The sequence below is a fragment of the Poeciliopsis prolifica genome, unplaced genomic scaffold (genome assembly GCF_027474105.1).
Source record: "Poeciliopsis prolifica strain line A6 unplaced genomic scaffold, Auburn_PproV2 SCAFFOLD035, whole genome shotgun sequence".
Classification (NCBI taxonomy): Eukaryota; Metazoa; Chordata; class Actinopteri; order Cyprinodontiformes; family Poeciliidae; genus Poeciliopsis; species Poeciliopsis prolifica.
Window position 1 is genome coordinate 42,907 of NW_026562410.1, and position 15,510 is coordinate 58,416.

General features: G+C 39.4%; 1 protein-coding gene across 1 annotated transcript; it reads right to left on the minus strand.

Annotated features, from left to right (window-relative positions):
• Positions 1-2,873: 2,873 nt before the first annotated feature.
• znf532 (zinc finger protein 532) lies at positions 2,874-12,738 on the minus strand. The gene is given in 22 exon segments (XM_055052293.1): positions 2,874-3,125; positions 3,128-3,201; positions 3,203-3,355; positions 3,357-3,436; positions 3,885-4,020; positions 4,343-4,361; positions 4,364-4,454; positions 4,541-4,553; positions 4,555-4,786; positions 4,789-4,852; positions 5,076-5,172; positions 5,174-5,236; positions 6,335-6,511; positions 7,571-7,582; positions 7,584-7,750; positions 8,333-8,410; positions 8,413-8,672; positions 8,675-8,716; positions 8,719-8,987; positions 8,989-9,144; positions 9,146-10,635; positions 12,640-12,738. Coding segments are annotated over 21 exon segments (3,831 nt in total). The 5' UTR covers positions 10,606-10,635; positions 12,640-12,738; the 3' UTR covers positions 2,874-2,937.
• Between the last annotated feature and the right edge of the window lie 2,772 nt (positions 12,739-15,510).

The window sequence follows — 15,510 nt, forward strand, 5'->3', positions numbered from 1 at the left end:
ATGTTATTTTCTTATAGTAAAACATCAGCAAACAATGCGCTTCCGTAGAAAAAAAAAGGACAGACATTACGTTATTTACAGATCGCGAAGAGGCATGTTGATCTCCTGAGGCCGCACTGCCACTCATGCAAAAACACAAACATTACAAGGTAAAATCAGCACTTGCATAAAAAAGAGATGTTTCTTTGGCAAAAGAAATTATATAAATAATAGCAAAGCTTGTTTTTAAGTGTGAAGTCCTAATAATGCAACAAAAAATAGCTTGCTTATTTTTAGACTTTCTACACATCTTCACTGCATCGTGGTGTGGAAGGCATTGTTGGTTTTAATGCAAATAATGACGAGTGAATTCCTAATATGTTTTTCACGGAACAGCTGATGTTTAATATGCGTGTAGGATTGGGTCAGTTCTGGCATTTTTCTCTGTTTATTGACGAAACAATAATTTGCACACCAGCATCAGAACTTTTTTAAAAAATGGCAGAAGCAGCAGTAAGACACATAATTATTACACAATTCACAGACTGCTTCTCATGCAGCTACAGTGCAAAATATTAAGATCCTTATCAAACTGTGGATGAAGTTATGTATGTCAAAAACTAAGAAAGACACTTCAAGATTTTATTTTATTCTTGTTAAAAGGGACTAGTTTTCATTTGAAGCCAATTTTCATGGTTGCTTTTGAACGGCCAGCATGTTAATTGAAGTAAATGGCAATTACAGTGTAATCAATTTGGTGAATCAGAGAGGCTCTCATGAAGTGGGGGCTATTTCATCATCTTATGTATGAAACATGGACTGGTCTAAACATGGTGCCTAGAGATTCAGTGGTGGTGTAACAGTCTGGGTCAGCTTTGTTGCTTCTAAACATAGCCGTCCTGCCACAAAGAAACACACCATCATTTCATTTGAAGAAAATTTTAACAAAATTGGCTTCAAATGAAAACTAGTCCCTTTTAACAAGAATAAAATAAAATTGACGTGTCTTCTTAGTTTTTGACATACATAACTTCAACTCTAAGTGGTTCATTAAGTTAGTTGTTCATTCGATAATAAAATGTGGTTGACAATATAAAACGTCTGTGATTAAAAAAACAAACACAAGAAAAACTGAAGAAACTTAGAGGTGAACATTTTTTTTCCACAGTGTTGTAACTGTCTCAGGCTAAAGTGACAAAACCTTGACAGAATTGTGAAATTATTTGGGAGTTTCTAAAGCTGGTCCTGTTTTGTATATGTAGCTTGATCAATTTGAAACTGTATTCCTCGTTTTTCAAACTTAGCAAGCCCTGACTGCTGACTCCTACTGATGACATTCGTTCAAAAAACACTTGACTGGTGATTTAGACGGCAGGTCAACCCACAGCTAGTCAACCCTGGCTGCTCCTCTTCTTAGCCATGAAGTGAGACAATGACAGTGCTTTGACTTGTGTAAAGGTTAGCCAGTTGTGCACTCTATTAGACCAGGCAGTGCCATTGATGCTTATCAGTTTGGGTCAATTTTACACATTGCACTGGTTGTGTTACAGTGAATTATAGCCAAACAGAAACCTGGAAGCTGTGGTATTTGACATTTACACTTAAGATGAACCAGGAACCAGGATGCCTGGAAGTTTTTTTTTTACTCTTGAGAATGGAAGATGTCTGAAACATCTTTTATGTCCAATGATCATTGTTGACCCGTTTAACTATTAACCTGGATTTAATTATGTAAGCTTATGATATTGTTTTGATAAGCCATTACAACCAGAGGCAGTTTAAAGACAGGCTCGACTTTGTGACCTGTTCCATGAAAGAGGCTGCTGACAAAAAAAAGAGCCTCACTGTTCCTTTTAAAAAGTAATTAAAACACTATTGAGATCATATTTTATTAACTAGTCATGTTCTATGAATATTTCAGCTTCACTGCCAAGGTTACATTCATTTTCAGCAAGATTCAAGGCAGAGCACATTCATCATAATTCCAACATCGACCTACAATCTAAAATATAGAAAAGTTATAATGGAAAAAAAATCTATCTAAGAACCAGATAAACATTGCTATGGATATGTCAGTCTTATTTCCACTGTGCTCTAAGACAAATTAACACTAACAATCTGGAAAGACTGAAAGTCTTAATATCTTATGTTTTAAGTATTTTGGAAAAAATATATTTATCTCAGAGAGCTGCCATGACAAGAACACATTTCACAATTGTTCTTGAATTTGGGTGAGGACTATTAGGCAAAAACATATTATTATGTGAGACACTCAGTAACTTTTATTTGACCTTTATTCATTTAAGTTTTGAAATCATTGTTCATTTTCTATTCATCAGACTTTTTTTTTTTACATTGGTTGGATGCAGTTAGTTTTTAATAGGCCAGAAATCTTCTGAAAGCTCAAAGTGCCTCTGGATTAAATTGTTTTGGCATCTAGCATTTTTAGGCAAATTATAGATGCACGGCTGCATTTTTCTTATCACGACAATAAGAAAAAAGTAGTTAATTTGTTGTAATTGCAGTTTCAGAGTATATTCTGAAATTTAGGTCCTCAACAAAGAAAATACCTGTACCTGTAGTTATATATTTTTTCTGCCAGACTTTCGTTGAATATCAGAGGCACAAAAAAACTCGACTGCTGATCAAGTGCAGTTTATAATAGTGGTTTTATACATTGTCTTGCCGTAGTGAAAAGAATACTTTGGAAATAATCAGGTCATCTTAGAAAATTTACTCAAAGTCTACTGAAAATTCTCTGTCTGTACAAAAACGTTCCTGATATTTTTGCTGAAAGACACAAATGGAGACTTTGATGTGTATTAAATTTCTTGCGTGTATATTCTACTGTTTACATTAAGTTGTACACTACAACATCATGTATTACAGGATAACCACATCTATAGGAGGTACCACAAGTTTAAGAAACTCATGGAATGGTTATAATTCATCTTTCTCTCACTTTTGAGCAGCGCTCAGGGTCTTTGACCTTATGAATGCCATCCCATGTGTCCTCATGTGAGTTTTCAAATGTCCTTCAGTCTCAAACGTATTCCCACACACCTTACATTTGGTATTCGGCGTCCCGTCATTGTTCTCATCTACAACATCCAGTTGGTTTTCCCGTTGACTCTCTTCATCTTCCGGTCTCTCCCATTATATCTACCGAGACTCTTGAGCTCCTTAAGCCGATGGACGATGAAGAGGTGTCGGGCCAGCGAGGGGGGAGGTGTAGCAGAGTCCGCACTCCTGACACTGGTGGGACGAGCCATCAGACTTGTGCTGGGGAATGTGCGTGTGGAAAGCAGCAATATCCTCAGTGGCGAAGCCACAGACGGCACATTTGTGATTTTTGGGGACGTTCACTTTTAGTCTTCAATGGTTGTGAGTCGGAACCCCTGGAGTTCAAGCCTGGAGACCCCTCATCTTCATCTGGATTTCTTTTGGGGCTTCGGTTCTGAAAAGAAAGCAAAAGATGAGCTCAGGAAATAGCTTTGCTATGAAGTGCAAAACTCATTGGCATCAATCTAACAAAGAGTTCAGTACTTTAGGAAGTGCAACAGAAGAGCAGTTTAGCCAACACTAGGTCCAACATTTCAGCTCAAAGGTCTGTGATGACAGAAAACGAATGATTCATAACAATCTATGATTGCACCAAATCAGAAAAATAATGGAAAAAATTAGAAAAACTCAACAAAATATTTATAAAACTAAAATATGAACCAAATAAGTTTTTTTTTCATTTATAAATATCAAACATAAAAATACTAAGGCAAAAACACTTAATATAAAAAAGCAACAAAGCACAAAAAACCTTTACGGAGCTGTTGAAAACAAAATAGCAAATAAATGCAAAGACAGACGTTTTGGCAAAACATTTAGTTGTTGAATTCATGCAGCTGTACCGTTTGGTTGTCCGGTGGGGTCTCAACATTTTCAGTCCTTCCTGCTGGGTTCACGGATTTACCTCCATGAATCATCTGAATGTGCTGGTCCAGCAGCACTCTTTTTGTGAAGGGCTGACTTAGAGCAGGGCAGTGTCTGAAAATTAAAATCAATAATAAGACAAATAGAGTTGCTGGACGGTGCACATTATGTAGTAATTTTCATTTCTTAAATTAAACTGTGTTAATCGGATGAATAATGGGAGAAACCATTGTGATCTTTTTCATATTTCAGCTGTTTTTGTTTAATGGATTAGTAGAAAAATATTAAATGTGCTCAAATTTTACTTTCATAGCTGAACTGAAAGGTTGTGTGTGGAAAATTTAGCTCAGTACTACTGAGGACGCATTTATGGATTTGTGTTAGAACAGAATTACAGCTATTAATTAATCACTCTAAGTGGGGTGGTGGGACTCACGGGCAGGTGTAGACCTTCGTAGTCCTTTATGTTTTAGACGGTTGTGTCGGCAAAGACTGTGGGAGGAGCTGAAAGACTTGTCACACTGTTGACATGGATGCTTCTTCAGTATCTGCAGTTTGAAAGTTATATTGGAAGTGTCACACACAAAGCAGAAGAAACTGTCTTTTTTTTATAACAAAACTGCAGAACATTCACCTTGCCATGTTCGCCTCATGTGTGTGACGAACAGCTCCCTGGACCTGAGGGGGGCGTTGCATTCTCCACATGTGTATCCTGAGCTGACAGGGCTCTTCAGGTCTGCTGCGCAGTTGCTATTGGTTGTCTTCAGCGGCGATGACGATGGCTTCTTTTCTCCCTTATCTTGACAAAAGACATTTTCTCCGTCTTTGTTGTTATTTTTGGGGATGTTGCTGTTGGTGCTGTTGGAGTTGGTGGGCTTGCGCTAAGTGGAAGGTTGATCCCCAGGTTTGGTGGACCCTCTATGGTCTTCAGGGTTCCATGGATGGCCTGAGGAGATCCACAACATCACCTTTTCACACGTTGATAATAATAATGTGCCATGAACCCCTTCATTAAATTAATATGACTGAAGTGATTGGCATTAGGTGTTAGAAGAGGAGGTTTAATTTAGCTTGGTTTGAAGTTATAAATAGAATAATTGTAAGGCTAAATCCTGATATTTTTTTTTTTTTAAATTATCAGGAAACTAAGAGAAAATAGAAAAACGTACCTTAATGTGGTCCAGCATCAACTGCTTCTGGGCATAGTGCACGGAACAGTCGGGACATTTAAAGATGGAAACTTTAAAATTGGAAATGTGCTGCTCAATGTGAGCTGAGCAAGGACTGGAGAGTGAACACTGTGTCACACATGGAGCATTTATATATCACCCTGGAAGACAGAAAATGTCATAATTATTAGGAAACTTCAAACATAGCAAAAAGTAACAGACTCGAAGCATCCTCTACAATCTGAGCTACAGTTGTATTTACAAAAGCCAAGGATTTGTTCAAGAAATAAGAAAATTTGTGTTTGCTAATTAAATCCAATAGTACCTTTCAAAATACTCTGTAATTGTGAGTAAAAATAAATTGATCTTTTGAAACAGTTGCATAATGTGAGAAGTTGCTCTTGTGCACAGCTATAACTGTGTGGTTTGGCTCAGCTGCAAAACAAGACAGGAATAAATTGCAACAAACATTCTGGGCCGAAGAGAAGATCATCAGGGCTGACATTTAGGACTTGTAACAGTCTAAGATCAGGAAAAGGGAAGCTAGCATCTCTACAAACCCCACACTTAGACTTTTACCTTCAGGTTGGCGCTGCAGGATGCTAATTGCAAAACCAACTTGTTAAAATGTCTCATCATTTTGATGAACAGTGTCCAGATATGTACTATGCAAATTTGCACTTTGACCTTATCTTACAAAATCTTACAAAACAGTATGTTTACATATGTTCTTGAACAATTTATTTTCCACCAAATTTTATGTTATCAGTTTTTAAATTTCTTTCCACTGACAGCTAAATGGGACCAAAGTCAAATTCCTTGTTAGTGTGCACAACTTTCACTGATAATGCGGTTTCTGAAGCTCAGTGAGATTATGCTACTGCAATAAAAGCTTAATGTATCTGAAGTTTTTGGCATTTCCCATCAGTAAGTAAACAGCTGTGGTCAGGTGTTAGGTGGTTAAAGGTTTCCACGTGGAAAAAAACACACACAATTTAAGCTGCCATAATGAAAAGCAGCAAAATCCTTCTGCTGAGAAGGAAGCCAAGGATGGTTATCTAGACAGAAAGGAATTGGACATGGGGTTTATGTCACATTAGCGCTAATTTGAGTGAAAAAAAGAGGTTGGGTATCTGCAAATGTGTAGGCTTAGTTTCCTATAGACAAAAAAAGTAAGAGGCAAATGATAATACAGCAGACAAAATTAAAGATTTTTTTTATTTTTATTCTAAACACATTGTAAACAAAAAGGAACCTACTTGGGCTCGCCTGCCTTGGCCCCTGGATGCTGTGTGTATGCATGCGAGTGAGTTCCTGGAGCAGACTTGAAAGCCATGGGGCAGAGTGGACATTTGTAGAAGACCTCAGAGTGCATGTTCTGGATGTGAGACTTGAGAGTTGTAACATCAACAAAGATCACGCTACAGTGAGCACAGCTGGAAAACAGCACAGAAAAAACACAAAAGCAAGTTGAACAAAGAATGAATAAAATAAAGTCAAGCCATACTTTTAGATAGAACTTGTTTAAAGTTTTTTTTCATATTTTTCCATTTCTCTTCCAAACAAAAGGTTAGGCAGCAAAACAATAATCTGAAGTATACAAGACATCCTCCCTTGATTTACTCTACAAGGCTAAATTGGTCTCATCAAAGTTCAAACCTAAGTCTGATTTTGAAAAATGGCAGTATACAGTTGAAAAATCCTACAGTGTCTGAATTAAAAAAATGTGCAAAAATATGTAAGGAAAATTTGTATAAATTTGCATTCCACAATTATAAAAAGGTCCGATAGTTATTGCAAATTCTTGATGACAGTTGTTGGTTCCCCCATTAAATTAAATAATTTGAATGTTACATCAGTTCTTAAATACAAAAATAGCAATGCCGACACTAGTTACCTGTCAAGCTCACACTACATTGTCTTCAGATGCATGTGTGATTGTACATTGTTGTAATTTGTGTATCTGTTTTGGTCCTATGATGGACTGCCAGCCTCTTAATGAAGTACTCTACTTCTTTGATATGCTCCAGCCCTTCTTTGATTGAGGTGGTATGTTAATGAGGGAGAGAATGTTTCTCTGCATTTGGTCTTTAGCGACAAAAAATGTCAAGAATTGATTGAAAACAGGTTTTTAACTGGTCTATTATTGCTTGAAAACAAAAAAAAAGTATTTTTTAATAGCTTGTATCTTGGATGACTCAACCACAAGGATTGTGACTGTCACCTTTTGTCCCTCTCATTTTGTCCTGAATGATGTGTCATGAAGCAATATTAGGTGTCAAGCTGAAGCCAAATTGCCAAGAAACCATGCTAAATAACTGCAATTAAAATGACAATTAAAATGGTCTTTGGACATTGAAGTAAGAAAAAGACCACTTAGAGTGAAATATTGGCTCTTTTCAACAATGAAATGTACGCAACCTCTAGAAATAATATCTCAGCAAAAGAAAAACTAGAATTATGGATCATTTTGGTTTGAATTGAGATATACTGACCGATAGCCGACTGCGAGTGTAGTGCAGGCAGTTCTTGGTGACGTGGGTCTGAAAGTGAACAGACCGACAACTGGCACCACACTCTGGACAAATATAAGGGGACTTGTGCTGATGGATTCGTTGGTGGGACAGAAAGCTGCATTGATTTGGAAGAAGCATCTGGCAAACTGTGCATGTTTTCTATGAAAGAAGGAAATAAATGTTGGTCAATTTTTATGAACAGGCTGGAACAATTATACAAAAATGCAGGAATATTACAGAGAGAAAGAGTGAGCAATATTAACACTACAGGCAAGGACAGACAAAAAAGACTTCCATTAACCCGTCCATCCATCCATCCATCCATCCATCCATCCCATCCATCCATCCATCCATCCATCCATCCATCCATCCATCCCATCATCCATCCATCCATCCATCCATCATCCATCCATCCATCCATCCATCCATCCATCCATCCATCCATCCATCCATCCATCCATCCATCCATCCAGAAAAATGACTATGCACACACTCACTCTGAAACCCATTTTGAAATATCAATTGAACTAACACCAGATTCTTAAACTGTGGAACGAAGTTGGAGTACCCTGCGAGAACCTAGACATGCACAGGGAGAGCAGGTAAACTCCATGTAGAGCCTACCTGTTCTCCCTGGGATTTAGACAAAGGACTTTCTTCAGACAAAGCAACCACACAAACAACTATATACCTATGTAGCCCTTGTGAAGCCTTAGCCTGTTTTAATAACATGGTACCTACCTGACTGTTGGGTTCTGGTGCTTGTTGATAGTGCATGGCCAGTGAACTGTCATCCTGGAATATTTCAGTGCACTCCAAAAACATTTCAAGTTGTGCCGACCAAGCTTTGATGCATCATCCTCCAAAGGCATGGCTGCCACAAGGGGAGCGCTGCATGGCGCTGATATCACTGTAGTCTGGTTACCACCAGCAATCTTAGCTTGTGTTTGACTTGCAGGTGCCTGTGCTTGAGATGTGGGGGTGTTGATAGTGATGCAAGGGGCCACTGGCAAATTTGATGAATTAATCATCTGATCTACAGGAATGGGTTTGAGGATTAGATGTGAACACTGCATGACCACCCTTGGTCCTTGTGACCTCTCGCATGAGATAACAGGCTACATTGTTGTAGAAAACCAAACTTTTGGCACAATGGTTGCAGGTGACCTCGATTCTCACACTTCGGCGTTCATAGTGGTGTTTCAGGCTCTTTTCGAGAGCAAACGAATCTCCACACTCCAGGCACTTGTAGCCCCGGGAGGGTAGTAAAATACAGGCTGAGGTTGGTGGAGAGAGGTTTGGGACATACACAGGAAGAGGGTTCAGGCTACTTAGGACTTTATTGAAAGCATCTACTACAGAGCCTTGAGAGCTTGTGAACATCTGAACCGAGAGACTTTTTGGAAGCTTGGCCAGTGACGCCAGTCTGTTTACTTTGTTGTGATCGTTGCTTCTGGGAAGGTTTTGAGGAGCATAAGACCTGCTGAAGATCACAAGCAACAGACACTGTCTGAGGAAGAAGACTGAGGTTACTAAGATGCACTGTCTTTGGCAAGTTTAGCATTGGCCAAACTGGAGGCAGGCACCAAGACCGTTTGTTGCTGGATAGCATTTGCGGCTTTCAGGATAGCACTGCTGGCACTTTGCACAGATGCGGCAGGGATAACTGTTGCTTTGACAGTAGTGTTGTTAGCCAGCTTGAGGTTAATAACTTGTGAACTGGCTGTTTTGACTGCGGATACTGGCAAGAAAGCTGTTGCCACAGGCTTAATAGTCATTTGTTTTGTGATTTCAATTGATGGGCACACAGTGGTTGCTACCACGGTTGATGGCAAAGAGGGCTTTGATGGTGATGTAAAAATTGTGCTGGTAGTTGTCATAAGACATGGACTATTGTCTTCATTCTTCAAGCTTTCAGTATCAAATTCCGGAAGGACTCTGCTGACAGTACGCTTGATCTGTCCAGAAGAGGTCTTAATTGTTTTAATTCTAACCTTTGGAATGACTGGAGTGGTGTCTATGTTAGAAGCAGGGGAACCTTTGTTGCTGCCCTCACTGATAACACCAGAGGGGCTTTCTGGTTCCCTGGTAAGAAGGTTCATTGTCAAATCAATGTCTGACTCTTGCTCCTGTAGTCTGTCTATTCCTCTGAGATTTTCCTTAGATGGTTTAGGCTCTTTCTGTGCTGGTATAGAGTCCAACACATCAAAGTCAGTTGTTTTCCCACTTAGTGATGCAATAGCTGCTATACAAGAATACAGTTTTGTGGGGGACTGGTCTTTGACTTGTGGGATACTTAGTACATCAACTAGGTCAGGTGACTTTCTACCATCCATGGAGGCTTGATTTTGAGGTTTGAAAAAATTGTCTTTCAGGGTTTTTTCTGGTATTGGTAATTGAGATGAAATGTAAGAACATCTTTTAGTCTGATTCTTGTTTTGACCTGATTTGTTGTTAAACTTTAAAATCTGGTCCTCTGCTTTAGCAATGGAAGTGAAGAAGAATTGGCTTTTCTGTACACCACTTGTGTCAACTACTTCAATTTTGTCCTCATCATCAAACTCTTCAGCACTAGATATTGGACTGAACTGAGTGAAAGTAGGAGATTGAGGATTGAATTTATATCCATCATCTCTGGGAACTTTCAATTCTTCCTTAGTGTGTTGAGCAGCTGGTGGTGCTGTTGATAAGGAGCCATTAGATAGTCCACTGCCAAAAGCACTTGCTTGGGAATGAGAGTTATAACACTTGTCTTTATCAAATTTGGTTCCAACATATTCACTTGTGTCTGTGCTGCGAATGTTTTTTACAATTACACTAACACCAGCATCATGTTCGCTGCAGGAGTTGTGAGACTCATCTGCACAGTCAGTCCCCCGATTACTCTGTTGCTTGAGTTGTCCATCTTGCTCATCTTGGTGACCAGATTCAATGGCAGCTTTAGGATCCACCATGTCAGGGATGTTAAAGGCTGCCAATAGGTCATCAAAGTCAGGCGTCTTCATATCTCCCATGTTCCTTCCCTGGATCTGATATTAGATCACCTGAAATACACAAATAAATTGAGAACAGTTTAATTAAGCTTGACTTGCCCACTCCAAGACAGATGCTTTGATCATTACTTTTTGGAATATGTTTTTGAACTAAAACTGTTCCCTCAGTATTTGTTATAGTTTGTATGTTAATTTAAATATGATCAAAAATAATTGTGTATATATGTCTTTTTTCTTTTTTTACATCTAATACAACATATTCCTGGTATTAACTCAAAGCATTTTTTTGCCAATTGGAGAACAAACATACTGGGAAATCTCGCAGCACTACTAAATGCTGCTCTAATGCTGGTGATCTAGCAAGAAACACAGTAGCTTACAGGGCTACTGTAAGCTTGAAGGAATCATGGAGATTCGCTGTCTTACTGTGCACAGCGAAACCAATTTCACTGCTAAAAACTGGCAATCTGAGGCAATTTGCATACTTAACTGCATGATCACATGGAGAAACCAGTTGCCATGTGATCAGCATGACAAGAAAGCATTTGAGCTGTTTTACCACACTGACAACAAACAAGTATGGGGGAGTCAAGGTTAGGCTTTCAATATTGAAACACTGCAGTTGTTGCCAAGCATGATGAAGGCAGCATCATGCTGTGGAGCTATTTCTTTCTGAGTGATATTGGTGCATTCAATTAAGTGGGTAAAGTGACAAAGGGTGATTACTATCACCAAACACCCCAACTTTACCACAAACCAACAGCTAACAGCTCGGAGGTTGAAACATGGAGATAACTTGTTCCAGCAGCACAGTTATGCTTATGCAATGCACAAAGCAAGATAGCATAAAGCTTCTGGGTGGCACCAATCCCTGCTCAATAGATAACCCTTACATTTGGGCCAGTGCTCAGAAACCAACCAGTCTAAGATACTACCACCGTTCTTAATAAGAACACTGAACAAATATTAAGCCAGAATAATGCCAAACACTTGTGTAAGGTTAAAAATACTTCCTGACATAAGGTCAAGAAACATGTAAACTAAAATTGGAAGGTGCATAGGCACAGTATAGTTAATGCAGGATGTATAATTTTGACCATGTTAATCAGACAAAGTACTATCTTTTGCATCAAGTTCTTGTTTTATAAATTCATTGTGATTTATCGTCATTCCACTTTATGTGCGATAGATCATTGAAAGATCCAAATTAGTCTGACATTCATGGACGTGAATTCTCTTTGTAAATAAGTAAACAAAACTGTATGGAAAGCATATTATGGAATTATAGATGCTGAATTTCTTGTGTTCTGAATGTCATATTTATTTATTTATTTATTGACATAATCCATGTTAATTTGTCTTCAGTTACACAGTCCCAACCCTTGGCACTGTCGTGTCGTGGAAAATTATGTTTGCTTATATTATGATTGTGTGGTTCATGTTTAAATTCTGCAAGCAAAAAGGAAAAAAAAGTGATTAAATCTTAATCATTTCTTGATTTTGATCTGTGCACATGAGGTAAATAACCATGGTGCTTGAGTCACATACATGGAGCTGATCTTCTATGTAATACAAAACCAGAGCATACTTGAACCAAACATATCTGCACTCATGGACCCGTGACAAATAAACAATCTTATTTTGCATGAATCCATATTTCATAACTTCATTTCGTAGAGAAGGAATCATGGAGGTAATATGATAGAAACAGTGAAGAGAATGAAAATGGTAATGAGGGGAGAGGGAAGGCAGTAAATCCTGTGAGAAGAAAAAAAATGGCTGCTGAGCTGTGTGAAGCTGCAGCAGGGAGAAGGAGAAAGGCCTGGTTGAAAAACAGCGAGTTTCAGCCATGACAGCCACAGCAGCCTGACGTAGGAAGCTTTGATGAAGAAAAATGACAAAAACACAACACAGGATTGCTTTCTATGCCTGCAGTTTAATGCACATGCACTTTTTTTTCTCCAGAAAGAATTAACATTTTATGACACAGCTGCTGTTTCAGTAAAGTATGTAAAATAATGGTGGAGACATGCAAGTTAATCAGCAAGTCCTCACCCTCTTGTCTTCGCTCAGTCCAGCCACTTAGCCAAACCTTCTTTCCTTGCTGCCTTCCATCCTGCAACAAACAGAGTCACAACACAGCTAACCCACAGGAGGCATCCACCCCACCCTGTCTGGGGGAAAAAAAAATATCTTCCCAACAGGCAAAGGCCCAGAATACAAGGTCAGGTTACATCCAGGCATCTGGTGAGTGCTGGTGGTCCTGATATGGATCGTCTTCGGTCATTCTCTGCACCACAAGCAACACTAAGACATATAAACAGACACATAGATCATGCTCCTGTGTTGGGTGTGTGTATGTGAATGTGTGAGGCAGGGCTCCCAGCAGCAGATTCACAGACTCATAGCCAGCCCCGTCCCCTGCCCTTGTCCCTTCCCAAATCTCCTTTCTCCCCTCGTGAACCGTGCAGCTCTGCACTCCAACACTCAGCAGGCAAAGAGCAGGCAGGGGAGCCCTGTTAGCCACCAGCGGCTGAGCTGTGAGGGGCTGCCATGAACGAGTCTGGGCTATCTCTATCCCCGTGCAGCATAGAGACGGCATTGTTCCCATCAGCCCTCTGTCTGCCTCAAACCGGTTCCAGCTGGTTCTGGTCACTCGACTAAAGCCCTGGGTTGCTGCAGCACGGCCTCAAAAATGCACAGGAAGAGGCTCTGCCCACCTCCCAGGAAGCACTGCGACGTTTTCTTTCTTATAGACACGTTTGTCATAAAGATCGTTTTAAGCTGGAAACATAACAAGGGAGATGACTCATTTTCAGAGCCATAAAAATACAAAGAAGAAGTCAGAGGGGGAAAAAAAAGAGCAGTCAATTTGCACCCCCAATTTTTTAACCTTGTATTTTCCAATTTGTCCCTTCTTACTTTCATACATACATGTTTTAAAGCGCTGGGTGAAAAATTGAGAAATTCAGCTGTTCAAATACATGGCCATGAAATTGCAATGTGAATATGACTTTGGGACAATTGCATGAGTTAAGAAATTATGATCTCTAATCAAACCAAAATAAGTGTGAGTGACCTTCTGACGAGGAATTTAAACCTACATGTTCTTACCTGGATCGATTTAAGAAAATCAGTTAAACTGGCCATCATTGTGGGTACAAGACATTCCTGTTGGAAGAACTTTTATTTTTCATTATCATTATTTGTTTTATCTTTATCTTATATCATCCATTTATTTACCTTTGTATTTACATTTTGTGCTTTAAGTGTTTCGAAAGTGTTAGCAGAGAATAGAAAGCTGTGAGAAGCGGCCTGCAGAGTAATAAAAAGGAGGGTACATTGAACGGGAAGTTCCAGAACTCATTATCCAGAGGAACTGCAAACAGATATTCTTATCTTATAAAATATGTTTTGAAGGTGTATAATTAAGTTCTGTGCATTGAGTGTGCAGCTGTGCTTTGCTCCCCTCCCCTTTAGGACTGAACACGCATCATGTAACCAGGACATTCCTAATTTTAATAAAAGGCTGAAGTGGGTCTATGACTAACCTACTGCTGGTGACTGAGTCATTCATGTACAGTAACTAAAGTGGGCTACAGGTAGCTTGTGGAACATTAATTTAAATCAGCTCTCAGTGTGGGCACACAATATCACAGTGTTGGGTAGTCGATGGATTGTTAGTTCGAAGCATCCAGCTAAGTTTCACACCCAACATTTTCAGGAACCAAACAACCAAAACTACAAATGTATGAAATGTCAAAAGGCTAAAAGATCAGTCCTGGCCAGAATTAATGCAGATGATTCGATTTAACAGGATTCAATGTGAGAATTTATTTTAATATCATGAAACAACTCTTTTGTTTGACTTGTCATGATGGCAGCTAAAGCTCAATCTGGTCTGTTTCCTACAGTAAGCTCTCTGTGCTTTAATATCAGCTACAAAATGCACCCAAATGCGCTAAATATCTGTCAGCAGCAATAGATTGATCAATGTGGTGTAAAGGCAAGCAGCATAAGACACAGGCAACAATCAAAAAGACATACTTTCATGCGTCTCCTTCACCAGATTCCCTCCTTCTGCCCCCCAACCAACTTGCAACCCCACAAAGACACAGATGAAGGTGAACATGCACTCCATGCATATATAGGTAAACGAAGCATACCCTTGTCAGATTTATTTTCCACTCTGAGAAGTACCAGGGAGAAAAAAAATCTTCCTGTAGAGGCCTCAGCACTTGCTTTTAACAGCCCACTGTTCCAGCCTCTTTTCCTTCCTCCTTCCCCACCTCCACTGCCCCTTCTTACTTCTGTTCTTCACTAGAGTAGTTTTCAGTCTCAGTGGAGGCCTCGTTTTGTCACACAAACGCCATCAAAAGCAGCACCAATGCCACCTCCGCAGCTGAGGCGTGAAGCAGTGGATGGCGAAAGGGGGCAGTGTTCAGCAGTCAAATGAGGCCTTTTGTCTCTGCATGTGCGGCAGGGTGAGGGGACTCTCCACTCTGCTCGGGAGCAGGAGCAGCAGCTGGTGCAGAGAGACACACGAGAAAGAGAGGGAGACAGAGACATGGGGGGAAGGTGCAGGACAGAGAAGAAGAACGGAAATAAGGCAGAATTGAGTTTTAATAACAGACTTCAATCTGTGCGCACTGTTTAAGGCCTTTCTCCTGAAACAATCCTACAGAAAGATTAGGTTTTTAAATGGATTAATTGCAATATTTTCTCTGCAATACATAAAATTAAAGAGCAAGTAAACTAACATCATGCATAAGTGTTGAGGCTACATTATGTATTGTACTATGCATTGAACAAATAGCATGAACCTGTCAAAATGCAACAAAATATACATCTATATTTTTGTTGTTCCAACCCAAATGAAAACAATAATTAAGAAATGTCTCCAAATAACAGTACGGGATTCAGAAA